Source organism: Echinops telfairi, unplaced genomic scaffold (genome assembly GCF_000313985.2).
Source record: "Echinops telfairi isolate 266 unplaced genomic scaffold, ASM31398v2 ScPeMD7_7469;HRSCAF=8507_0, whole genome shotgun sequence".
Taxonomy (NCBI): Eukaryota; Metazoa; Chordata; class Mammalia; order Afrosoricida; family Tenrecidae; genus Echinops; species Echinops telfairi.
The window spans coordinates 39,495,007-39,521,015 of NW_022111372.1; the positions used below are offsets into that span (position 1 = coordinate 39,495,007).

The 26,009-nt window shown below is 58.2% G+C and overlaps 2 protein-coding genes across 7 annotated transcripts in view; one reads left to right on the top strand and one right to left on the bottom strand.

Annotated features, from left to right (window-relative positions):
- The window catches only part of COL18A1 (collagen type XVIII alpha 1 chain), a 104,766-nt gene extending 96,173 nt beyond the window's left edge, over positions 1-8,593 (top strand). For both annotated transcript variants that reach the window (XM_045284595.1, XM_045284594.1), the window contains exons 31-41: positions 267-329; positions 1,814-1,857; positions 2,178-2,300; positions 2,802-2,955; positions 3,056-3,129; positions 3,859-3,990; positions 5,260-5,292; positions 5,935-6,159; positions 6,274-6,471; positions 7,280-7,395; positions 8,203-8,593. In XM_045284595.1, the coding sequence (XP_045140530.1) occupies positions 267-329; positions 1,814-1,857; positions 2,178-2,300; positions 2,802-2,955; positions 3,056-3,129; positions 3,859-3,990; positions 5,260-5,292; positions 5,935-6,159; positions 6,274-6,471; positions 7,280-7,395; positions 8,203-8,413 (1,373 nt within the window). In that variant the 3' untranslated portion in view covers positions 8,414-8,593. The remainder of the gene's footprint in view (positions 1-266; positions 330-1,813; positions 1,858-2,177; positions 2,301-2,801; positions 2,956-3,055; positions 3,130-3,858; positions 3,991-5,259; positions 5,293-5,934; positions 6,160-6,273; positions 6,472-7,279; positions 7,396-8,202) is intronic.
- A 2,899-nt stretch (positions 8,594-11,492) lies between these two features.
- The window catches only part of SLC19A1 (solute carrier family 19 member 1), a 23,856-nt gene continuing 9,339 nt past the window's right edge, over positions 11,493-26,009 (bottom strand). For all 5 annotated transcript variants that reach the window (XM_004697280.2, XM_045284924.1, XM_045284926.1 and 2 more), the window contains 4 exons: positions 23,500-24,271; positions 23,102-23,294; positions 20,377-20,518; positions 11,493-11,798 (listed from right to left, as the gene is read on the bottom strand). In XM_004697280.2, coding sequence (XP_004697337.1) covers positions 11,523-11,798; positions 20,377-20,518; positions 23,102-23,294; positions 23,500-24,271 — 1,383 coding nt within the window. In that variant the 3' untranslated portion in view covers positions 11,493-11,522. The remainder of the gene's footprint in view (positions 11,799-20,376; positions 20,519-23,101; positions 23,295-23,499; positions 24,272-26,009) is intronic.

Here is a 26,009-nt window from a genome sequence, read left to right on the forward strand (position 1 = left end):
TGGCCAACAGCCTGGCCCTTGCTGTTCTTGTCACAGGACCCCTCTGCTTGACAGCCCTGAGCACACCGCGGGGGGAGAGGGGAGAAACACACGGCTCTGTGGGGGCACGTACCTCTGTCTTTCACAAGCGCCACTGGCCGTGCCCAGTTTGTCTCCCTCCCCACCCAGTGTGGAGGCCCTGCTAGAGGGGTCTCTGTTCCCCGGTCCCTTTCCAGTGATGGATCTATCTCATCTCTGCCTTCTCCCCCACCCCCCACCCCCACCAGGGTATCAGGGGCCTTCTGGGCCGAAGGGTGACAAAGGAGATGTGGGCCCACCGGGGCCCCCAGGTGAGTGAGCCCCAGGCACCTCAACTGCAGGGGAAGTGTCTCCAGCATTCGCTGTGTCCAGAGCCCCAGCACGGCAGCAGGCCAGCACGGGGACTACGAAGGGTGGCTGGGGTTGGGGTCAGCCTTACTGGAGGAGCCTGTGCCCAGGGCCCAGGTGGCTCCTCTTCTGATGGGACAGCCGCAGGCCCCACCTGCTGAGAGCAGGGTGGCAGCCGGCCTGGTGTGCTGGGCTGTCCTGAGGTGCTCTGCCTCCACCCCACCCCACCCCGGGCTGCTCAGCCAGCAGCACTGCATGTCACGCTTGGATGGTGGAGGAGTGTCACAGCAGGCCTTGTAAAGGAGAAAGTGAGCTGCCGGGCGGGACACGGCGGCACCTGCGTGTGTGACTGCAGAGCCAGCGAGGGGGCTGTCAGGCAGAGGCAGCGACCAACTTCAGAGCCAACCGAAGATTGAAAAAGCACCATGTACATTCAAGAGTTCCCCCATCCAAAGCCAGGTGGCTTCTCAGTATAAGAATGAGGAGCCCGAAGACCACAGGGGGGTTAAATGTGGAAAGGAGCCACAAACTCAGATGCGCCCAGCCAGTGAAGACACCCAGAGGCGGCCAGTTTGGAGGATGAGATGGGGCCAGTGTGGACACACACACATACACATACCGGCGTTCCACAGTTGGAAGCCCCATACGAAACCCACTGACAGACTCAATTCCAAGTCATGGCAACCCTCCTGGGCAGGGCAGAATGGCCACTGTGGGTGTCTGTGGCTGTACACATCTGTACAGGAGCAGACAGCCTCATCTTTCTCCCGAGGAGCAACTGCTGGGTTCCAACTGCTGGCCTTGTGTTGAGCAGCCTCAGGCCTCACCCACTACACTGTAGGGCTGCTGACTCTCCTTCACAGAAGAAGGGGAGGACACCCATCCTGACATGTGGCCACAGGGCACGGCCACCCTGGCATAGGCCTCTGGACAAATCCCACAATGATGCTCCCGAGAGTTAGGCCCTGGGACCTCCATTTAGATCTGCTTATCGGAGGTGACCCTGCTGTTTGGAGGAGTGGGGGGCAACAATGCGGGTGAGGGGGCTCCCCCGGAAGCTGCAGTGGCATGCTGTCATAGGGGACTGGTAACAGGGCAAGCTGGGGCCCCGCGCAGGTGGTTCCACGGGTGTGCACTTGCCACCATCCAGCCAGTCATTCTGGGTGATGCCGGGCACCCTCAGCACTTGTAGACTACCCAGCAACCAAGTGGGTTCAAATGGGTTGTGAGTAGGGTCCTTCTCTCCCTCCTGGTCAGCATGCGGGCTCTGCAGGGCAGCCAGGGGCCAGCAGGGTCTCTTGCCTCAGCCGCCCTGGGTGGCTGCAGTGCTGCTGGGAGTGGGACAGGGCGGGAGGGAGAAAGGGAGGCCTGGTAGCTGCAGGAGAGTCGGGGGGTCCTCACACATCCTCTCTCTCTCCTTCCCCCCTCCCTCCCTACGAATCTTCAGGGCAGTTCCCGTTCGACTTCATGAAGTTGGAGGCAGAGATGAAGGTGAGTGGGCTGTCAGAGCTAGACTGGGGCCCTATATCCCCATGAGGGACACGAGGGTCTGTTCTAGACCTGCCTGGTCAGCAGGTTCCCTGCAACGGCTGCACCAGCCTCAGGCCCCATGGGCACCCAAGGACCTTTACCTCGGTTTTGTGGGAGACCCGAGGGAATGGCAGGGTTCAGGGAGAAGCTCCTTCTCAGTGGAGGGAGCTCCAGGCCAGACTCCAGAAACTTCTGATGCCTCACCTTGGCCGGGTGGGAGGACGAGAGGGCTCCGGCCTCTAACAGCTCACGTTGCTTCAGACAAGTGCTTCTACCGACAGGGCGAGAAGGGTGACCGCGGGAACGCTGGACAGAAAGGAGAGAGGGGAGAGCCGGGGGGCAGTGGATTCTTCGGCTCCAGTGTGCCAGGCCCCCCTGGACCCCCTGGCTACCCTGGGATTCCGGTAAGCTGAGCCTGGGGCCGCTACAGCCAGTGAAGGCAGAGGTCTCCAGGGTGCAGCTGGGCCTAGGCCAAGGACAGGTCCCCTCCCACCAGGCACCCCACCCAGACCCAAGAGGCCGTGGTCTGTGAGCTGGGCCCTCCTGAAATAGCCTCTGTTCTCCTGGCCACACCCCCTTGTCTTTGCACCTGGGGGCTGAGAGGAATGTGGGTGCATGCGGAGCCAGGAAGGGGGGCCCTGTCTTTCACTGATGCTCTGGTCCCAACCCCCTCACAGTGAGCCCTAAAAGAGCATACAGAAGGGGTCCCTGCTGCTGCTGGGCCTTAGCACCCCATTCCCATGGGGGTGCCCTGATCCACCCCTGGTCTCATGTCCCAAGAGTAGGGGAGATGGTGGGGTGAGGGGCAGGGGCTCCGAGGTAGGTGGCCCAGCCCTCTAAGGCCTGCTGGTATGGTCCTGGGCACTGCAGGTAACAAGGTTCTGTGTTTTGGCATCTTCCCCTAGGGTCCCAAAGGAGAGAGTATCCGAGGTCTGCCTGGCCCCCCAGGCCCTCAGGGGCCCCCTGGCACCGGCTATGAGGGACGTCAGGGGCCACCTGGGCCTCCTGGTCCCCCAGGGTCTCCAGGACTCCCCTCATTTCCTGGCCCTCACAGGCAGAGTAAGTGTGGTGGGGAGTGGTCCTGGTGAGCCTCAGGATGTGGTGCCGCCTGCCCAGCTGGGGATGGCCATGACCTCCCCTTCTGTTCTCTCTCGCACAGCCATCAGTGTTCCTGGCCCCCCAGGCCCACCGGGTCCCCCAGGTCCCCCTGGAAACATGGGCGCATCCTTGGGTGTGAGTATCCAGGTGGTAGCCCCCTCTCACTGCCCAGCAGCTCCACTCCAGCCGGCCCTCACGGCCACTCCCAGCTACTGCCTGGCTGCTCTGATCCTTCGAGCAGCGGTTCTCAATCTGTGGGTCCCGACCCCTCTGGGGGTCGAATGACCCTTTCACAGGGGTTGCCCGATTCATAATAGTAGCAAAATGACAGTGATGAAGTAGCAACGAAAATAATATTATGGTTGGGGGTCACCACAACATGAGGAACTCAAAGGGTCATGGCATTAGGACAGTTGAGAAACACTGGTTGGAGGGTTGAGGATTAGCTGCCATGGGGGCTCCTCCAGGGGACTCCCTGTGGGCCCCACTCTGAGCTGCTGAGAAGAAGTCTGAGGGATGCAGGAGAAGCTGGGCTCATGTGAGCACCAGACAGGGGGATGAAGGAGGAGGACAGGATCACCCATATGCCAGTCCACTGTACAAGGGCCAAAGTGGTTGCAGGGCTCAGGGCAGGCTTGTGATCCCCCTGAGTTTTCAGGGCCATGTGCCCTGCCAGGAATGGGGCTCTTGGCTTCCTGCCCTGCTCCCTCCTAAGAGGGCTCAGCCAGTTTGGGGGACCATCCCTGTCAGAGGTGTGATGGACAGGAACTGTGGCCTGCCGCAGGAGGCACCCCCACAATCACACTGCCTCATCCTTCCCCACCGGACTGGACCCTTGGCCAGGGATTGGGTTTGGGGTTCCAGCAGGTGAAGATCTGGGCCACGTACCAGACCATGCTGAGCAAGGTGCATGAAGTGCCTGAGGGCTGGCTCATCTTCGTGGCTGAGAGAGAGGAGCTGTACGTCCGGGTCCGGAATGGGTTCAGGAGAGTTCTGGTGAGTTCCTGGATGGCAGTGCCCTGCATACATGGGGCTCACAAAGCCGTCTCTCCTTCACTCATGGGGTGCACAGCATGAGAGGATAGCAGAGAAGTGAGAAGCCCGGCCACAGGGCGCCCCATCCCAGCTGCGGCATGTCCCTTCCCCACTGGTGGGGCATCCTCTGGGGCAGCGTCAACCAGCGCTTCTCCCCGAATGCTGTAAGGACCAAACACACTACATGTGCTAAGAGTATCAGAGACTAGGTCCCTGGGCGCTGGGTCTTTGCGTGTGTGTGTGTGTGTGTGTGTGTGTGTGTGTGTGTGTGTGTGTGTATGTGTGTGTGTCAATCCTCATTATTTGCAGATTTTGTATTTGTAAATTTGCAACCCCCAAGTCAGTACTCACTGTGGCTTTCACACCCACTCACGACCTGTAAAACCTGGTAAAGCCATTAGGCCACCCTCTGTGCACATTCCCAGCCGAGGCGGGCAAGGCTCGTTCAGCACTCACTAATTCAGTGTTCATGGGCCCGTGTGGAACATACGACCTGACTGATGAGCAGGGCCTGGGTGCATGCGCCTCTCTGTGCAGCACCTGTGCACACAGTGCAAACAAGGGAAGGCCCTCTGCCGTCTCACCTCCTGGCACACAGGTGACTTGGTGTCAGCGTTCATCCCACCGGCGTTTGAGGGGCATTCCATTGGGTGGCCAGCCCAGGGCTGCGGGTGGACCCTCAACCCCACTGTGAAGAGCTCCCTGGGTATTGTCGGGACGACCTGGGCCTCGGGTCTCTCACAGGCAGGCTCCTCGGGCGCCTAGGATCATCTATCTAGTTTGTCTAGAGTACTTCCTTTTGAATGGATAAGACCAGCCCTCTCTGGTCCTGTCTCAGTGTCACAGGTGAGGCTGGACAGAGGTTGACGTGGTGTCCCTGAAAACTACTCCTTCCCCAGAGCCTCCTTTGATGAAGGCCTCATTGATGCAGCCCCTGACCTGGGGTCTCCCCACATATCGTACATCCCAGTCCCCTTTGGCCCTCCCATGCTCAGTGTCTTCATCTGGCCACAGAGGCAGCAGACACTGGCCAGACCCCCATGATGTGTGAGGTGGACACTGGGGTTGTGGGCCTGTGCCAACTCTGAAGGGCTCACATCCCGGCTGGAGGAGTGATAAGCCGTGGTTGTGGCCAGCAAGCAGTTTGAAGGGGGTGTGGCTACAGCGTCTGGGCTGGGCAGCTGACAGGAGGTCAGAGGTCCCTGGAGTAAACCTGGTGCTCTCTTCCAGCTGGAGGGCCGGACGCCACTGCCACTCGGGACGGTAAGGAGCCTTTCGATCTCCCATGGGTGTTAGTTAGTCTACAGGTCTGGGCCTAGGGGCTGGTACACAGGCAGGCAGGACGGGGTATGTGATGATGGCCCCACGGTATTGGAACGACAGTGGTGTGGCAGAGGTCTGGAAGTCTGTACCCTGTGGCCAGCCCCTGCTGGGGTGGAGGCACAGACACACGGCAGTCCCTCTGTGCCACCTGGGTGTATTTGTGAAGGACATCATCCACAGCATCTGGGGCTCACTGCTCCATGCAGGATAGAAGCTCTGGGAGAGGAAATAATCTCGCCATTGCTTTATTTATCTTCTCTCAGACAGCATGCCAGGCACAGGGATCGGGTGGGTGGCAAAAGGTGTAAGGAGGGAGAGGAAGTCAAGGAAGGGTGGGCAGAGGGTTTGGGTGTACTTGGCTCCCTGGGGTTATGTCTGGAGCATGGCAGGGTTCTCCATGGTGGCCCCTGTACTCCATGCCCATATACACTCCAGTCCAGGGCCCGCAGGCAGCTCGCTTAGAAGGCCCGCCCCTCCTGCCTGGGGGATGCAAACTGGAGTTGGAGGAGGGCGGGGCCCTTTAGGATGCTAACAGTGCAGTGTGGATGATGCCTACCCCCAACCCCCTGCTCTCTTCCCCAGGACAACGAAGTGGCCGCCCTGCAACCCCCTGTAGTGCACAAGGACAGTCCGTACATCTGGCAGGAGCCCCCACCCTCTACGACAAGGAACTGGCGATCAGATGCCGCCATCATGGCCAACCACGCCCGCCTGTCAAACTCTGGGAGCCATGGCGCCTACTCCCACCTCCTGCCAGCTCACCCCACCCTCGTGCCTAGCCACGCCCACCAAGACTTCCAGCCTGTGGTGAGCGCCCTGGGGCTGGGCCAAGGGCCGCCAGGAGAAGGATGAAGACTTGAAAGAGGGAGGGGCTGGATGGAGCCCACTGACCTGTGACCCATGCCCCCACCCTCTTCCCAGCTCCACCTGGTCGCCCTCAATGGCCCGCTAACAGGGGGCTTGCGCGGCATCCGAGGCGCCGACTTCCAGTGCTTCCAGCAGGCGCGGGCCCAGGGGCTCACGGGTACCTTCCGCGCCTTTCTGTCCTCGAGGCTGCAAGACCTGCACAGCATCGTGCGGCGCGCAGACCGCGGGGACGTGCCCATCGTCAACCTCAAGGTGGGCTTACTGCCCTTTGGGGCCATCGCTGAGATTATGGGCGCCAATTGGAAGTGGGATCGCAGGGATGGCAGTAGAGGGATCGTGGATCTCGTGCAGGCCCCACCCACCATGAGCGACTCCTAGGTGGGCGTGCACATGTGGCCCAGCCCCGGTGGAGTGGGCTCGTGGGTAGGTCGTCTTACACTTTACACGCACTCACTAGGCTGATTCCGCCAGAGAATTCCAGAGGCTCCCTGTCCCCCAATGTGACCAACAGTCCCTTACCCTGTGGGTGCCTCTGGGAGCCCTGGGGCCCCTGTCACCCATGGGGTGCCCTGGACCATGCTTCAGCCCCGTGGGCTAGGCCTGGGCTTCCCCAACTCAAGATCAGCCCTGAGGATGAAAGGAAAAGAAATGTCTTTGGGGTGCTGCTCAGGCACCAGCCCACATCCCCACCCTCAGCACCTACCCTTGGGCCTGCGGGTGGGCTGAGTCTAAAATTCTGAGGGCTGTGTGGGGTCCTCTTTATGGTTGTATTCCATGTCAGCTTACTCCTAACTCTGGGCTACTGCTGAGTAGGGAGGGCTACGATGGCTTTCCAATGTTCTGGGAACTCTGGGGTTCCTTAGAAACCTGCTCCAGGTAGAAATGGGGGCTGACCCCACCACCCACCTCTGCATTCAGAGCACAGAGTATGGGCCCTCTCCCGACTGGGATCCACCTGTCCTCCCAACAACCCGTGGCCCAGGCCACTTGAGGCCTTGCCCAGCAGCGGTCACTGAGGCCAGGAGGTGACAAGTGGACCCTGCCCCATTTTCCTCCACAGGACGAGGTGCTGTTCCCCAGCTGGGAGGCCTTGTTCTCGGGCTCTGAGGGCCAGATGAGGCCCGGAGCCCGCATCTTCTCCTTCGACGGCAGGGACGTCTTGAAGCACCCTGCCTGGTAGGTCCCCCAAGCGCAGCCCTGCTGCACAAGGTGTGTGCAGGGTGACTCTGGGAGGGGCTTCTGATTCCCTTTAGAAACCCCTCATGCAGGCAGCCTGGTGAGATATGCTAGACTCCCTGGCTTGAGTGTTCTGTTGGGGCTGCACACTTGCTGTTTAAAGTTGATCACATGTAGGAGAGCATGAAGATCATCGGTGGCATTTTTAAACAAACAAATTAACCCCACCCTAGCTCACCCACGACCACGTCCTCAGCTGTGCTTCTGCGTACCCACTGACAGCTGGCAGAGGCGGGTATGCCCTAGAAGATGGGCTTCTTGGTGCAGCATCCAGGGGCATGTGGAATGCAAGCAGAAGTTGCTGGCTCGCCTTCAAAATGTTTCATCAAAGCTGATGCGGCGTGTGCAGGCCTGTTACAACACCTCCGCCCAGACAGCAGTGGCACTGGGGGCCTGTGTCTGCACTCACTGGTCACCCTGAGCCATACACACAGGGCCATGGCACTGGCCAAGACTGGGCCATGTAGTGGAACTTGTCTGGATCAGAGGCGGGGGGCTGAGGTGCTCAGAGCAGCCTCATTCGCTTGCTCCCCTCTCCCCCTGGTCTGGGCTGAGCCCCTGCACTGAGGGAGACTAGTCAAGGATGAATCCCCTCCCCTTTAGTAGAACAGGGTAGCTGACGAGTAAAAGAAGCCATGACTGCTGTGGCCCCGCCTTCCTGTGCCCACGCCCAACTCCTCAGTCCAGCCTGGCCGGGCCTCCTCCGTTGGGCACGGGCAGGGGCTAGCTGATAGCAATGTCTTGCAGGCCCCAGAAGAGCGTGTGGCACGGCTCGGACCCCAGCGGGCGGCGTCTGACCGAGAGCTACTGCGAGACGTGGCGGACAGAGTCCCCAGCAGCCATGGGCCAGTACTCCTCACTGCTGACAGGCAAGCTGCTGGAGCAGAAGCCCGCGAGCTGCCGTCATGCCTTCATCGTCCTCTGCATTGAGAACAGCTTCATGACCGCCTCCTCCTAGCGAGGCCTCTGCTGCTCAGATGGATGGACAGGTGGCCGCAAAGGAGGCCCAGGCGAGTCTCGATGGCAGGTCGCGTGTCTACAACTCTGCTACCTGCCTGGAACCTGGGAGGTCCACGTTTCTGTATAGTCCATGTCTTCATGTAACCCCCTCAAGAAATAAAAGGAGCCAAAGAGTGTATTTTTTAAAAAGTTTTAAAATAAGAGCTGGTGCCGAGACTTTTTCTCCCAGCTGGCTGTGGCCCAGGTCCGCAGGAGTACCTCAGTGTCCTGCCTGTGCCCTCTCAAAGCCTGTCCTGCTTAAGGTGCCAGCATTGGAGAGAGGGCCTTCCACCTGCTGGTGAGGACAATGGCAGTTCATACCCCTCATGCCCAGGAAGCTGCCTGCTCAGCCTCTCCACATCCCAACATTGGTGCCTGAGCTCCATCTACTGCCACTCAGGGCCCTGTGGACCTCTGGCTACCTCCACAGCCAGACAATTGCTTCTGGGGGCCCCCTGCCTCAAGGCCCATCCCAGGCCATTGTCTGTGCTCTCTAAAGGCCACACCCAGAATGGCCCAGTGTTGCAGGGAGCTGAAGCAATCAGGGCATGACAGCATCCCTCCGGCCAGACCCCACCCCTGGACTCCCTTGCCTGTAGTTCCCAATGACTCCTGGGCCCAGCTAGGTCCACATTCAGACCACACTCCTGAGTCAGGGGACCTGGGTTTACCTTCCCAGACCTGAGAGGCTTGGAAAACCACAGTGGGGTGAGGGGCAGGTGTGCTCCTGGCCAGGATGCAGCCTGGGGCCTACCCAACTGAGTCCTGTGACAGGGTTGGCCCAGTTTAGGCCAGGGCACAAAGAAAAGCCATAGAGCCTGCTCAGCTGCACATTGACTAGGCTGTCCTGTTGGGCACCCTAGGTCTTGGGTGGGCAGAGCCTGCTGGGGGAGGGGGAGGTTGCAGAGGGTTTGCTGGGGCGCTGAAAGGGGCAGCCGGAGTCCACACCCTGGCGGGGCTAAAGGAGTCCTCGTGCTTGCTGCGCTGTGGCACTTCTGTGGGTGTGCACTCGGGGTCTGCCTCATGAGCCACCGGGCTTGGTCCCCGGAGCCAGTGGGCTGTGCAACGAGACCACTGGAAACTAGGCACTAGACAATGATAGAGGACCCCACGGGCAGCCACGTTGTCACAGACGAGGTGGTCATGGGAGTCCTGCCACAAGAGGGCACGTGCACACACACGTGAGCACTGAGACCTCCTCTCCCCCAGGGGTCGCCTGCAAGGCCCGCTCAGCAGCCTGACAGCTTCACTTTCCCCACTCAGCACCACGATCCAGCACCCTGTGTTTATGCACTGGGCCTGGGCGCAGGGGTACCTGGTCACCCGGATACCTGCACTGCAGCTAAGTCACCTGGGGGTACTGAGGCCAGAGAAAAGTAGTTTTCCCAAGTGGAGAAGGGGGGGTTGCGGTTGGGAGGTTAGCAGGTGTACTGAGCCCATGACCACCATGTATGGGAGCTTCGGGGTGGGCACGGAGGTGCCTGACTGGGGTGTGCCAGGTTAAGGGTCCTCTGGGAGGGCCATCTGGGTACAGAATGCCAGTGGAGGCTCCAAGGGGCAGGAGTGCCATGGCTTGCCTAAGGAGCTGCACCCTCGTCACGCATGTGGCGGCCACCTTCTCTACCCTGAGAGACCCCCTCACCCCAGCACACAGGGTCCCCTGGGTGCACAGCTGCAGGGCCCTCCTCTGGCTAACATGCCAGGAGGGACTGGGAGGTGGTCCAGGAGGGCAGTGCCTGCCGCCCCTACTCCAAGGCGAGTGTGGGGTCTGGCTCTGGTGGCAGCGCTGCGCCTGGTCTCTCCACCTCTTCCCCAGGCCCTGGCCAGAATCGGAGCCCCACATCTCTCATTCAGGTGGATGATTTAACATGACTGTCACATCCAGAAGGAGCCCCGGTGGTGCTGACAGGTGAGCACTGGACTGGTAAAAGCAACGTTGGCGGTTCAAGCCCACAAGTTGCTCCGAAGGAGAACCACGAGGCTATCTGCTCCCACAAAGATCTAGCCTCTGAAACCCTCCGTACAGTGGCTGAGTCAGACAGAATGGACTGGATAGCACTGGGCTGGTACTGGGTCACATCTGGAGACAGCGCAAATGGCTCTGGGTCATTTTCTCCCCCAGTGCCAACTTACAGCAGGCACAGCAGTGGGTCCTCTGGACACCAAGCAAGGCCACCACTATACCTGCTCACCTCCCCCCAGGGATGCGGAGACAAGCTGCTAGTGCAGCTGTGCGCGTGCGTGTGTGCGTACACACGTGTGGGTGTGTGTGAGTGCCAGCCTGCCCCACACTACCCAGCACAGCCAAGCTCAAACACACCAGCCTCCACGCTCCGCTATCTCTGAGGGAGGCCAGGACAGAGCCCTTGACTGTGGGCCTCTGAGAGAGAGCTAGACCCTCAGGCAGAAGCAGATCCACAGAGCACGTTCCATCCACTTTGATGTCAGTTGATTTTTAAGAAGTGACAGCATGGTTGAAGTCTGAGCACTGGGATGACTGGAAATGTCACAGCTTAACTGGGGCCTGGGGTCTGGGGGGCTTGTGACTGGTTCCTTGGTTGTGGCTCTCACCTGTGACCTGCGAGTCCAGGACACCAGTCCACTGGCACTTCACCTGCCTTCAGACAGACGGGAGTGGTCCATGAGGTGAGACCAAGAGGCCCCCAGGAGACACCTGCATCTGCCGCCCACCCCTCCAGACAAGGGGCAGGTTGGACCCTCCTGATCAGGCAATCGTCCAGAGGAGCCCGGCAGCCGTGGTCCTGGCACCCGTGGTCCCAGCCAGAACCACATGCCAAAACTGCCTGGCATGGCAGCTCACACACCACAGGCCCAGGCCCAGGGCTTCCTAGAAGGCCACTTCCTGTCTTCATCAGTCCCTGAGGCCTCCACTATCAGAGCCCTGGGTCTGGGTAACACAGAGCCCAACTCCCTGATGCCAACAGGCCGGCAGCTGGCCAGGGACACAACCCATCCGACATGTTGAGACCTGGCTTGGTCATCACTCCACCCACCCCACCCTCACCCCCACCCCCGCAGTGTCCACGTCAAGAGGTAGAGCCAGCGGCTCAGGCCTCCTTGGGCAGCAGGCTCTGCTTGTGGGCAGTGGGCCATGGCGTCTGCGCACTGTCCTGTGGAGGCAGCGGTGGGCCCGTGAGCGACAGGCTGCCAAGTCCCTTGTCCTGCACACCCGGCACCTGTGTGTCCTTCTGTGTGGGGCTTGTCATCTCCTGGGCCACGAGTTGGTGGCGGCCCTGGCGAAGATGGCGTCGCAGGTCCACCAACAAGGCCCCTGCGAAGTACAGCACGGACAGCATCAGGAAGTACCCGAAGTACACCTGGAACTGCAAGGGGGGAGGGGGGGAGAAGAGGGGGCTCAGGTGGAGGCCAACCCCTAGCAGACTGCTCTGCCCCTCATTGGAAGCAGGTCCCATAGGGCCGCCCTGCTCTCCCACAATCCCTCAGGAGTGCTCTACCTCCTCCTGCCTCTGTGCCACCCTCACTTTCCACCTGAGCCCTTCTGCTAAGCTTGCACGCCCCCCAAATGTGTGCTTTATGGGGTGGCGCTCCTGCCACGGTGGAGAGCGCAGGGGTGTCACTTCTGAATCAGGAAGGCCCCCAGGCTGGGCGGGGCAAGGCGGGCTTCCATGGGAGGCTAGGGTCCGTTGCTCCCAAGCCCTGCTCCCCAAGCCCCTGAGTCTTAGATGTCCTACTTGTTCAGCCTGAGACTAGCATTCTGCCTACTGAATGGCAGCCACCTCCTGGTAGGCACAGGGAAGGAAGCAGCAGTGACAGAGAACCATGCCCTGCGTACCGCCACACCCATTTCCCTCGTCACCTGGCCAGTGGGGCCCAGAGACATAGCCCTAGGGCACCAGGGAAGGGCAGGGTATGCCCCCAGGCTCTCGGGGAGCAGGAGGGCGGTTATGTTTCCTGCAGTCAGTAGGGAATGGATGGATGCTCCAAAGTAGGAGAGAAAGACTGGCGGGATAGGGCATTAGGTTCCGGAGTCTGACGTGGGACATGAGGTGGGGGGTGGGGGGGGCAGTGTAGGCCCTATTCAAGAAGCTCACAGCCCCGTCAGCTCTGGCATGCCCAGCTTTCAGGAAGTTTTCAGAAGCAAACTTAAGAAACAACTGGAAGACGGCAGTCTTCTCCAGCATCCCACGCACGTCCCCGACAGTCTACACCACAGGGGACTCTGAAAGGTGGCGTGGAGCAGACACTCCAGTTACAGGCTTCAGGGCCCAATGACTCATGGGGGTGGGCGCCCGGGCGTTCTGCTTGCCCCAGGGGTGCAGCTGAAGGACCCAGAACCCAGAAACCCCAACAAGCACAGAAACAAGAAGGCCCAACAAATGCCCACTCTCTGGGGCCAAAGGGCCAAGGAATGATGGCCCAGGGAGATGGAAAAGCATTAAGACAGTAATAAGTGCTCTCCTCTAGCCGCCAACTACCACCGGAAACCTGTGACCCCGTTCCCATCCACAGGCCCCCAGAGCAAGGGCTGGCCTTCCAACCTGGCCAGTCAGGGCGGACGAGGTGCACACGGCCCAGCTGAGGAGTCCGTCCTTTGACCTCTTGACTGCACCGCCATGAGTTTTGACTGTAGAGTTTGTTGTCCTTCATGTTGCAGCTACTGATTTTCTTTTAAGATCTTTCTTGTTTTTAGTATGTGAAGTACTTTTCCAGGAGAAAGACGGGGCTTTCTACTCCCCTAAAGAGTTACAGCATTGGAAACTCACAGGGGCAGCTCTGCCCCGCCCCACGCAGGCTCACTCTGAATCGGCGTCGACTCAATGGCATTTTCAATTGAAACCCGGACTTCGGGGGATTATATTCTGGGGCGTCTCAGTGAAACCCTCCCTTTCATCAGACTGTCCCTGACGACCCCTCTAGCAAAGAGGTCTCCAGAGGAAAACAGACAGACGGGCATCCAAATAAAACCCCAACGTGTCAAAAAGCCGTGAGATGCAACTAAAGTAGTGCCGAGAGGAAAAAGAAAAATACTAAATGTACAAATTAACCAAAAAAGGGAGTGTTGAGTCAACCATCGCAGGCCCTGCTTTATGAACCTACAAAAAGAAAAGAAAATAATCCCACAGCAAAAAGAAGACAGGACATAGCAGAGACAGGAGCAGACACCAGCGAAACAGAACCCACCGAAAAGTCAAAGACCAGAAAGGGAGGGAAGTGGAAAGGTCAGTCAGATGCATGGTTTTCTAGCATGATTGAAAAAGAAGGGGAAAGGGCAATAAAAGTATCCGGAATGGCACGGTGTCCATCCCTATAGACTCTGCAGCCATCAGATGGACTATAAGGATATAGTACAAACAGCAATGTTCACACAGACCTCGAGGCAAAACGAACCAATCATTCCTGAAAAAACACGAACTACTCCACCTCATTCAACAGGGAACCCAGCATTTGAAGAACTCTACAATTGCTAAAAAGAGAAGAAGAAAATTGAATCTGTAATATAACATCTCCCTCAAAAGAACTTTCCAGGTCCAAGGGGTTTCACTAGAGAATTCTAACATTGAAATAATGAATACCAATTCTATTTAATCTCTCCCAGAAAACAACAGAGAGAATGCACCTCGTTCATTTTCCAAGGCCAGTGTTATTCAGATGGCAAAGCGAAGCAAGACTCAAAAACCCACTGCCACGGAGTCGCTTCAGACACACAGCAACCCCTTAAGAGGGTGGGGTGGCTCCGGCGGATTTCCGATGGCAGCACAAATAACAAACAACAAGAAAGTGATAGATCGATATCCCTCATCATTGTAGCGGTTTGATTTTATTTCAACCTGCACTTGAGGGCGGGTGGAGTCCAACCCGCCTGATGGTGCCTCCTGGCAATGTCCCTGTGGATGCACCTAGACTGGAAAAACCCATAGCTCACACAAACCACGCCCACTGAATGGCACAGTGTACTGTGCATGTCCAACTTTATGACTATGGGTCAGACAGCACCCTGTTCATGCGGGCAGCTCAGGCCCATGGTAACTTAGTGGCCCATGGGGAGGCATTCAGTCTCTACTAAGGCCCAGGAACAGTCAGTCTACGAGCTGCTTACAAAAGGGGAGTAGTTGTCTACTAAGGTTGGCTGAGCTTTGCTGCAAAATCCTAGGGTCTGTGCTGTGATTCACCAGTGGGAGCCTCCCAAGGACTCCTCACTGCATCTTGCTGCCACCGACACCTCAAGCACCACTGGGTCACCTGGAGCAGGTGGCCCAAGTGGCAGAGCAGCTGGCACAGCAGCCTGCACCTGGTGCACAGCCTTCTCCTGTTCTGGGCTCCACTCAAAGCCGGCAGCTGTCCAAGTCACTCGATATATACGTGGGAGCAGCACACCCAACTGAGGGCTATGCTGCCTCCCAAATCCAGAAATGCCCCCCAGGCGTTGTGCCCCTTTTCAGTTGTGGGAAGGACCAGATGTGATATCTTATCCTTCACTTTAATAGGGATATCTTGACATGTCTTGTACCACTGGATCGCTAGGAATTTCACTGAGGTAGAAGGTGCCTAAATTTCAGTTGGGTTAGTCTCCCGCCTTCTGGCACACAGGTGTTTCATAATACGCTTAAAGTCATTGATAGTCCTTATTAGATCCAATCAGCATAATGTCCTTGATGTAATGGACCCGTGTGACATTTTGTGGAAGGGAAAGACAACCAAAGTCCCCTCAGACTAAATTCTGGCACAGTTCCGGAGAGTAAACCTAACTGGGGAGAGTTGGAAAGGCGTACTGTTGCCCTCACCAGCTTCTGGTGATCCTTTGCTACCAGAATTGAGAAACGCATCAACCAGCTCAAGAGCTGCATAACAGGCACCAGGAAAGGTATTAATTTGCTCAAGCAACGAAACCACATCTGGAACAGCAGCGACAATTGGAGTCACCTCTGGTTAAGTTTCCAACAACGCACTGTCATTTGCGAAGAGCGATCTGGTCTTTGCACAGGCCACACAGGCGAGTACGTGGGGAAGTGGCGGGCAGAATCGCCATCCATGGGGCATAATGTCTGCAGTCCTCCAGGAATGAGCTATCCTTTTTTGTCTTACTATTTTCCTAGGCAGAGGCAGTTCTAATGGCTTCCATTTGGCTTTTCCTACCATTGTAGCCCTCATTCTGCATTTCTGGAGGCAGTGGGGGGAAGCAGGCATGAGCCAGCTTCAGTGGTCCACCGACAGCTCCTAGCATCAACAGATCAAGGAACCAGACGGGAGATTCAGCTCCAAGAGAAGGCCAGGGGCCAAAGATTTGACTCGTCTTGGTCTCCTTCTTACACAAAAGGCCACACCCCCGTGCTTACTTCGGCAGCACATGTACTACAGATCACACGCCCGTGGGGCTATCGTCAGGCGGAGACACCCCTACTCTTTTTATCCAGGAGTGGCTGGTTGACATATCCTTAAACCATCAAGGAGGACCAAGTCATAGAACAAACTGTCCTTGGACTGGGGCTGGAATTAAGTGCCGAAATCCACTTATAGATCTGTGCTTTACACACGTTCCCAGTCCACTTTAGAGGCATCCCTATCATCTCAGGATAAAGAACATTAGAGAGCACTCCCTTGGGGCATACGGTAATTCTACTGATAGTGTCATTAATTTAGCCAACAACATAGTAAAATTGCAACTCTTGCTATAACTTTGTAAAAGACTGGGAAACGATCAGGATGCATATGGATCAAGTTCCATGGATGCTATGGTGGGTAGACGAGGCGCTCCCTGCCCCATTTCTTGCTCTGAATTCTCGCACATGCAAGGACTCTCTAATGGTAACAGTGTCAATTAAAAAGTAAACATGGATTCTGGAATGTAGTCATTTCCAGTCTAAAACCTCTGTTCCGTCTTTGAAAATGGTCACTTGATGCCATGTGTCCCTTGCTGTGAGACAGTGACAACACTCTCGTGGCAGGAATGTATTTCCTGTTCCAAAGACGTTAGCAGAGCACTCTGAGTGCTGAAAGGAGCAGAGCCCTGGTGGCATACGTGCTGGGCTGCTAACTGCAAGGTCAGCAGTTTGGAACCACCAGCTGCTCCGTGGGAGAGAGCTGAGGCTTTCAACTCCTGTTAAGAGTCTCAGAAAGCCCAGGGGCAGACCTACTTTGATTGTTGTTTTGATGACTGCTAAGAAAACCAGGTTGGAGGTGCTTGCTTCGGCAGCACATATACTGTACTAAAGAAAACCAGGTTGGAGAATGAAAGTGTGATCAACATCCAGTTCTTTCCAAAAGATACGGATGCATGGAAATGTGCTTTTGTGAACGTTGCTCAATTAAACTGTCATCTTAAACCATGGCACGGAGATCTACTGTTTGCTTTATTCTGATGACTAAAGCTTGGAGGGTTTTATCCTTTGGAAAACTTGGGAAGTGTCCCCAAGCAGCTGCCATGTTAAATTTCAGGATTTGGTCTTGGGTCTAGTCCCTAAGATTTCTAAACGAGAGAAAGCGCATTTCAGGTCATTTTGACAATGGGGCTTAAATGCTTCGCGCTAACCACTTACTCCTGCATCACCCTTTGACTTGATTGTCTAGTTCACTTCCTCCAGGACTTCTGCTCCAGTGCCGCCTCCGTGAGCCAGGTCCGCCCAGCAAGCCTAGATAAGGGGGAGTGCCTCACCTGCTGAGCGCACAGTCAGGTGGAGACTCCAGCCTAAGGCAAGGCTGTGCGAAGCCATCTCTAGACAAATATCCCTACAACCCACTGCCACGGAGCTGGTCCTGACTCATCGTGCCCTACAGGACAGAGGAGACAAGTCCCTCAGGGGCCTTTCTAAACACCACAATCTTTGATGGAAACAGATCGACCTATCTTTCCCCTAAGGAGTAAAAGGTGAGTTCCAAACTCGATCTCTGGTCAGCAGTGGAGCATGTTAACCACTTCACCACTAGGCCTCCTGAAATACACAGCTGACGCATAAACCACCCACGTGTGACCAGCACGGGCCCACTGATGCGCATGCTGCGACTCCATCTCCCTGTGTCAGGGGAGGTAGCTCCAGCTTCAAGCAGGTATCCCCAGCACTTAAGCTCACCACAGCAGCAGCAGAGGGGGAAAAAATCCGAATAAAGTTTAAAAAAAAAAAATCCACGCTCAGTTCAAACCCACGTTGTTTGAGGGTAAATATACCTGGGTTTTCGGTTGCGCAGGAGGTTGGCACCCCATACCCCCACAATGGAGGGTCAGTTCAAGGAAATGGCTCACACAGTTACAGAGGCTGGCAAGCCCTACACCCATGGGTCAGGGAAAAACCCAAGGCTTCTGATTCACATGGTTGCAGGGGCTGATGACCCCAAAGTCCACTGGTCAGATGGCAGGCTCTTGGCCCCAGAACCCGAGGTCGGATGATGACAAGCTGGATGTAGGATGGACAGAGACTGTGCCCGAGCGTCCACACACACTGGATCCAGGCTCCACTCCCCAGGAAAGTACTCAGGCGACAGATCACACAACGGAGAGTAAGTACACCCTGTTAGTCATAGCCTCGTCAAGTTTACGGGCATTGCAGCTAGCAGAGAACACAGACCTCAGAAGTACACACACAGTATCACTTGAAATGGCTCAAGAAACATGAAACCCTTCGATCTAACAACACACCCACAGCTTGTGCACTGAGAGCTCCGAAACACTGAGACCAATCAGAGATCTAAATCAATGGAACTGGACCGTGCTGTTCGGGAAGTGAACAACGTAGTAAAGATACCCAGGCATCCACAATCGATGCACGGGATTAGCAAGATGCGTAGCAACACCCCAGCATGATTCCACCTCACGGCGGCCCCACGCAGGGTTTCCAACAGAGGCTGTCCACCTCTACAGGAGCAGAAAGCCTCCTTTCTCTTCCGCGAGCGAGCGGCTGCCGCACAGAGTCCCGTGCTTCTCCGACAGCGCCAACGGGACCCTTTTGGAGACAGACACCCGACAAGCTTACCCTGAAATGTACGTGGAAACGCACAGAAGAGCTGAAACAACTGTGACAAAAATAGAGAAAAGTTGGGAGGCGCTCGTCTACCCCAATCCCATGACTTCTCACAGCCTGGGGGATCAGCTGGGAAAGAGAAAGACTGCGAGAACAGCATCGAGAACCCTGACATTGACCGCAGAGCTGTGACCGCCAGAGTGGGGAGAACAGGCCGCCCTGGCCTTGTTCCTTGGGCAAAGGCAAGAGGGCAGAGGAACGGCGGCCTTTTCATCAAGGGCCGCAGACACAACGGAAGCCTCTGGTCCACGCCCCATATCTCACTTCCCAAATGAACCACAGACTTCAGTGTCAAATGCAAAGCTATCACGCTTTCTACAAGCATGGCGGAGTGGGAGGGACCTTTGGGATCTAGGGTTAGGCGAAGAGCTCTTAGATTGGACACCCAGAACTGACGACAACAGGTGACAGGGACAACATTGAGTTAGAGACCAAGTAACGGAGGAGCGGCCCCAGGCCCCTGCATGCTGAGCTCTCTCCTGCCCCCCAGGTTTGTTCCCCTGCCAGCCCCAGCATATCCCTTTTCAAGGCACCCCAGGGGACACGCAGCCCGGACTTGGGGAGAGCGAGCAGATTAAGCTGGCGCTACTCCGCTTCCGGCATCACCGGTATTTCTAGCCGTGAGCAGGCCGCCCCCTTGCTCCGAGGCACTGTTTAACCTGCCAGTGGAGCCCACCAGCAAAGACGCATGTTCCTTTCTCCCGGGCACGGCGAGTTGGCCCAGTGCTGTGCTCACAGGTGGCCTGGGGCTGGAATCATCCCACCTCGGATGGGGTCGAGCTGCACCACTATGTGGAAAGGCAGGAGGGGGGGTCACTCTGTAGAAAGAGACTGCCCAAGACCCCTCCCGCTGAGCACCCCCCACCCCGCCGCCTGGGGGGAAGTCTCTGAGAAACCCATCATGAAGGGCCCCATGCCATCCTGGCCTGCCAGGTGACTGAGAATCCAGCTCTTGCACAAGAAGCCGCTACAAAAGGATGCAGGGGGCATGCGGTGACTCGGGGCCTTCGGTGCCCACAGTGAAGGCCCAAGGGCAGAGCCAGTATCGGGCTTTCCTGGGGTGCTTCTGGGACAAGCTCCTCCTCACCCACATGACTCACCACTGCTGCCTGTGAGCAGGAGGAATTTGGGCTGGGGCTGCAGAGGCCTCCTGGGGCCTGGAGTGCCTGCCCAGATGGGGTGGCATTTATCAGCTGCACCTTTAGGCACAAGAAGCGGGAGCAGCATTGGCAGGCCGGGTGGGAGTGGGCAGAGACAACAGTCGCCCCACCAACGCAGAAGGATAGATTCTGGCTCCCTGTGTTGCCCGGCCTGGCACTGTGGCTGCCCTAACATCTGACAACTAGCAGCTAGAGGCCGACAGCAAGCTCCCCGCCCCCCAACCCTGAGCCCGTGAGAAGGCCCCCTCACCAAACCCCCTCTTCACTATGGGACAACAAGGCACAACACCTGCTTCTCCCCCGGAGTATAGCTTTCCCTTTCCTGCCGGCCCACAAAATCACCCAGACAAGCCAATCCCACCCTCTCACAGCAAACCGGGGTCAGCCTGCCTACCCTCTTGTTACTACAAAGCCTGTTTCCTACAGCCCCTGCTTGTCCACTCTGTGCTGGGGGGGCTAGGCAGCACGTGTGTGGCCCTGTGAGTCTATACAAACAGTCCTGCCTATATGCCACTGTCAGGTGTGTGGCCATCCACCTAACCCCAGGTGGGGTGGAGGAGGAGGACACGAAGCCCCTGCCTCCTCTGTCTCGGCCGGCTGTCTGCTTCTCACTGTGTGGGGGCCACGGCGTGGCCTGCTCTGACTCAGTGCCCGCACGTCGAGCTGAGGCTGGGCCGATCCCCACTGTGCCCACACCCAGCCCAAACTGGAGCGGCAGTCTGGGCCCCCACTGGGCCCCAGAGGGAGGTGTACAGCCCCACCCCGCGTACCTGCGAGCAGACTAGGAGGTTCAGGCCCCGCTTATCTGCCACGATGGCGATGATCAGGGTCTTGAGAGAGGCTGCAAGGAATGTGTTGATCCCAAAGGCCAGGGCACAGAGCTCTTTGGACAGCGAGGACGCAATCAGGAAGCTTACAAGGGAAAAACGAGAAGTCAGGATTCCGTGGACGGTGGGGGCGTAGGGGGTGGGGGGAGCCAGGAAGCACCAGCAAGTGCCAGATGGAAACCCCACTTGGGTGGCGGCCAGTACCTCCTCAGTATGACCACAAGGGGCAGCCCACCCGCCTGCCTTGCCCTTCAGCACACCCCGTGCATAAGCCAAGCTCGGCGGCGTGCCAGGAAGAGCAGGGCCCAGGGCACCAAGGGAGCTCTCGGGAGGAGCCGACAACCTAGGCCACGAGTCAGGGGACGTGTGCCTGCCAGGCTGTCATGGCGCCATCCAAGAAGCACAAAACACAACGGTACAGAGATGCTCAAAAACAGCCTTCCTGCTGAAGTCCAGGAGCCGAGATCAAATCAGAAGAGTCATAAAATTCACCAACAATAAAGAGCCGGGGGAACAGACATCAGCAAAACCTGTGGGGCTGAGAGAGATGACAGGGAGAATCCCCGATCGGTCTTCTGCCAGTAAGGGAACTGAGTATTTGACTCAGGAAGTTGGAGAAGGGGCAGAGACGAACCAGGAAAGCGGGAGGAGCTAGGAGAAAGGCAAGCAGACATTATTTTAGGAAAAGCCGTCGTCGCTGGTTCAAATCCCAATGATGACTCTTAACAAGGAAGTGAAGAGACGGACCAGTTCCCAGGAGGGTGAAGCCGGCCCCCAGAGTGCTCGGGCCTCTGCAGGCTACACTAACACATCCAGGCAGTGCCGGGGAGGGACAATCTCCAAAGGATCGTTTCAAAACCAAACTGACCAGACTCATCCTACTGCTCCCCAGAAAAACTGAAGAATGAAAACAGCCAAGAAGCCTCACCGGTCCATGAAGGACGTCCTGCATGGTAAAGCGGGGGGTTGGTGAAAAAGAGGAGGGCCCTTCACGAGATGGACTGACACAGTGGCTGCAGCCGTGGTCTCCAATCTAACGACGGTGAAGACGGCGTGGGATCGGGTAGCGTGGCAGTGTACACAGGCTCCCTGCGGTCACAGCTGACTGGACGGTGCCACACAAAAGCGCACCGGCCGAGGAGGGGTGAGGCAGGGGATGCGATTGGGATGAATCGCAGCGCTGGAGGAGCCCCAGGAGGGACATCCAGTTCCCAGGAGGAGTTTCGGAGGGCAGGTCACAGACACACAAAGGAGGCTGGGAGTGGGTCTCTGGCAAGAAATCATCACCCCAGCACCAAGAGGTCTGGGCTGAGGACGGGAAGGGTCAACTCCAGAGGGGCGGCTCTGGGCGGTCAGGAGTCTGCACACACTCCTCGGGCTCAGGAACGGGCCTGGGGGAGACAGCACTCAAGAGCCAGAGGGGCCTCCCAGGGAGAGCCCATGCGGGGAGGAGAGGGGCCCTCACCAGGGCAATGAGCCGGGACCAAAGTCTTTGGAATGAGATGGCTCAGCACTTCGCTGGGCAGAGAAGGGCATGGCCTCTCCCTCCAAGCGGTTGGAGCACGTGTTGGGAACCAGGGTCCTTGCGTGGGCACATGCATGGGTATGGTGTACACACACGTGCACATGCACACGATATACTGTGCTGTGTGCACACTGGAGAGCTTCATGCCATGTGAGTGTATGCTGTGTACACATGTGCACTATGCGCGCCCATGAATATCTATACAACACATGTTTGTGTGTGCATGCCCACATGTGCACCCAGATATGCATAATACTTTGCTCCCCTGGTGGCCTGGATAGGGGTCTCAAGAACAGGGTCAGGGGAAGAAGGTGGGCTCAGAGCAGGGGTAGTATGGCACGTCTGGTGAAAGAGCAAGTGTAAAGGAGAGGGAGGGGTCCAGGGGTGCGCAGGCACTGGCTTGGAAAGAGCCCGAGGCACAGGTGGAGCCAGCCAGCAGCATAGGATGCCCCTGGGCATTGGGGGTGCAGGTGGAGGGGGAGGCTCCTGAGTGACAGGGGACAGGGGAGGAGCCAGGCATCAGGGAGCCCTGGGGCAGAAGATGAGGCTGGCAGGGACCACCCTTCCCAGCTGGGGGCAGGGCAAAGGCAGGGAGGACCTGAGTTTGAGGGAGAAGCAGCAGGGCTGTCTGTGGGCATAGGTTAGGGCTGGGAGAGAGGGCTCCGTGACATCCCAGCAGAACCTCAGCCTGAAGCCAGTCGCAGCAACATCCCTGAAGTAGCCAGTTCTGCTGCAGGGTCATCGGGGTAAGGCTGCCCAGGTATCCTTACCCTACACCCCCAGCAAGCATCTAGTCAGATGGGACCAGGGAGCCCTTGAATGCCAAGCAGCTGTGGTGGTCCCCGCCCACCCAGGGAGGGCATGGCAAGAGGCTGGCCTGTACAAGAGCCGGGCCTGAGATGGACAGTGGATAACTGGACCTGGCCAAGGCACCCAGGGCCCACACCGCCCTCTTAGGGTGACATGCCACAGCCCTGGGTTGAAGGGCCAACTCTTCAGGTGCCAGAAGCCACCTTCCTACATGGAAACATCTGCCAGGGGATCACCCAGCAGGAGAAAAGTGTGTCCGCCCAGTGCATGGCCAGCCCGGGGCAGACTGGAGGCCAGACCTTACCAAGCCCTCCACCCCCGTGCCGGACTTACGTGGCAATGGGCACCAGGAACTGGTAGGCACCTCGGAAGAGCACAAAGGTGGTATAGCAGACCCAGATGTTGTTGGTGCTGATCATGAGGAAGATGAGGCCCGCCTGGATGGCAGTGACCGTGGCAATGACCAACCTGGACCACAGGGCCCAGCGGATCTTCACAAAGCCTGCAGCAAAGGAGGTGATGGCACCTGGGGGAGACAGCGTGTTAGGGGCCCTCTGAGGTTCCCTGAGAGGGACTGTGCATTAAGGGGCCCCCAGGGGACCTTGGGGGTGCAGGGAGACAGCACTTTCTAGGGTCCCCCAAGGCTGACGGGGAGGGAGACTGCTCATTATGGGGCTTCCCAGGCTTTGGGGGCGGCAGGTGGCAGCAGGTCCAAGGGATGGTGTTTGTACCCAGCAGGGTGGAGGCAGCATCAGCCGCGCCGTTGTAGACCATAGAGCTGCGCTGGGTGTCCTGTACACTGTTCCACAGGATGTGCACGTAGAAGGTGATCAGGTAGTAGCCGGCGGAGTTGAAGATCCACCAGAGGGACCAGAGGCGTAATTGCGGCTGCTGCAGTCTGGTCCCCAGCTCACGGCACATGCGGACCAGCACAGAGTCCCGCCAGGCTGCCAGCAGTGTGGCATACTTGCCGCCGACTGGCTTGCTGGGGCCCCCGAGGGCCATGCGGTCCAGCTCGGAGGGCAGGGCTGCGTGGTCTGAGGGTGTGCTGCGGTTAAAGAAGAGGCTGCGTTTGGGGCGCTTCAGGAAGAGGGTGAGCATCAGGCTGAATGTCAGGAAGCCCAAGGTGATGTAGTTGAGCACAGTGAAAGAGAGGCTGCCCACGGAGACAAGCAGCTGGCCCAGCACCGAGCTGGTGAAGACGCCCAAGAGCACGGCGCAGCGTGAGTAGCCTGCCATGCGCTGGTAGCGCTCGGGGCGCACCAGGGAGAAGATGTATGAGGAGTAGGCGATGCGGGCCGCCATGGTGATGCTGTAGAAGAACTCCATGAACTGCATGTGCAGCACCGTGTGGCCCAGGAGCAGGAGCAGCCACAGCGACACGTAGCTCACGCCCTGCAGCACCAGCACCGGCTTGTAGCGCAGGTAGTCGGTCAGCAGGAAGACTGGCACCAGGACCGCCAGGTAGGAGTAGGGCAGCACCGGCAGGATCTCGTTGGTGACCTGCAGACAAGATAGGCACGTGACCTCCCCGGGCCCAAGGCGGCCCCATCCAATGGACAGGGGCACAGGGGACCTGGAGCCGAGCCTCAGGCCCGGCCGAGGTGCCAGTTGGCAAGGGGCAAAGTCAGTGGGGGCTGGGAAGTCCATGCCGCTCATGCTCTCAGTGTGCCCTGGTAGTGGCCGGGCACCCAAGACACAGTGTCTAGTGGGGCCAACCTGCCTCAGCAAGCTGGGGCACCCAACTCAGGGGCACCCTGGCCCCGACACCACAGTCTCCCTGCCTGGCATACTCCCCTGAACACTCAGGCCCCAAGATGCCCAGGTGAACCCACCACCTCTCTGCCAGCCACGCTGTCCCAGCCTCTGTACAATCTCTCACACACCAGGGCCCATGCGGCCGGGAGTCAGGCCGGTCCCTGGGAGCTCTGGGAAGCCTGGCCACAGGGTCCAGGCCTTTTATTGAGAATCACATTCTGGGTCAGGCCCAGGAGGGGCGTCAACAGCTCAAGTGGAGGAGGGTTCCCGGCAGGCACTGCAGCTGCTCTTGTAAGAACCCGAGTGGGGCCCAGATGAGGCTCCTGTCAGCTGCTGGGGTCCTGACCTCTGGGGAAAGGCAGCCCTCGGGCCAGCCTCTCCCAAGACCTTCTCCAACTGGGAAAGAAGCAGCTCTGGAGGGTGAGCCGTGGGGAACGGCTGGGCACAGGGGCCAGCCGGGCTCAGAGGACAGCAGGTGCACAGCACACCAGAAGTCTATGAGGGTCTTGGACAACCTGCCCGCCGTCCTAAAGCCAAGAGCCAAACCTGTGAAACCAGGGGAGCCAGGGCTGGAGACTCCCTTTGACCATCACTTAGCAGCGCTGCCTCATCTACACTTCAACAGACTTGAGGGGCCTTCCATACGACCTGGGGTCACTGTCTGCTTCCAGGGTCCCCGTCAAACTGTCCTTCAGGAACATGCAGAGGAGCGGCTGTACCTCAATCCCTCCCTCCAGCAGGTCCCCGCAAGCATGGGCCCCTCCATGCCCAGCTAGCTGACCTGGGTACTCTGCAGGCTTGGATTCAGCCACTTCAACCCTGACAGCCAGACAGGGACAGCCGGGTGGGTCACAGGCTGCTTTCAGACCAGGACACGGGCTGAGAAGCCTACCAAACTCCCTGAAGGAAGGCTCGGCCACAGGAGGGCAGGGGAGCAGGGCTCTGCACTCAGCTTCATGCCCGGTGCTCTGGTCTGAGGGAAAGTCTCACCGGGACACATGAGTCATCCCACCTCCCCTGCCACTCCCAACCTGCTACAGCTGCTCACGGCCTTGGCTGGGGAAGTAACCTCTGACCCCGGAAGCTCTCCCAAGTGTGCGGGCTGGTCCACGGACACAGCACAGGGCTGACATCCCCCAGGGCTACGGATCGTGACACTTGGACAGACACTGCCTGGGAGTCACTGCTAAACCACCAGACCCAAAACATTTCTTGGTTCAAACCGTCACCTCACCCACCCCAAGCCCCCGCCCCCCACCAGGCGCCAGTGTGTGTTTGTTAGGGTGGGAGCACCCCGGGGAGAAGCCTAGGGCTGTCTCATGAAGCCCAGTCTCAGGGGCCAGAGGCGCCTCCAGGCCAGGCGACACCCTCTGTAGAGCTGGCCCCGATGTCCCACGCTCCACTCCCCGCTGCACTTGGCAGGCCGTGCAGGAGCTCTGTGAGGCTGTGACCCCTGACACACTTGGAAAGCTGGGGGGCGGGG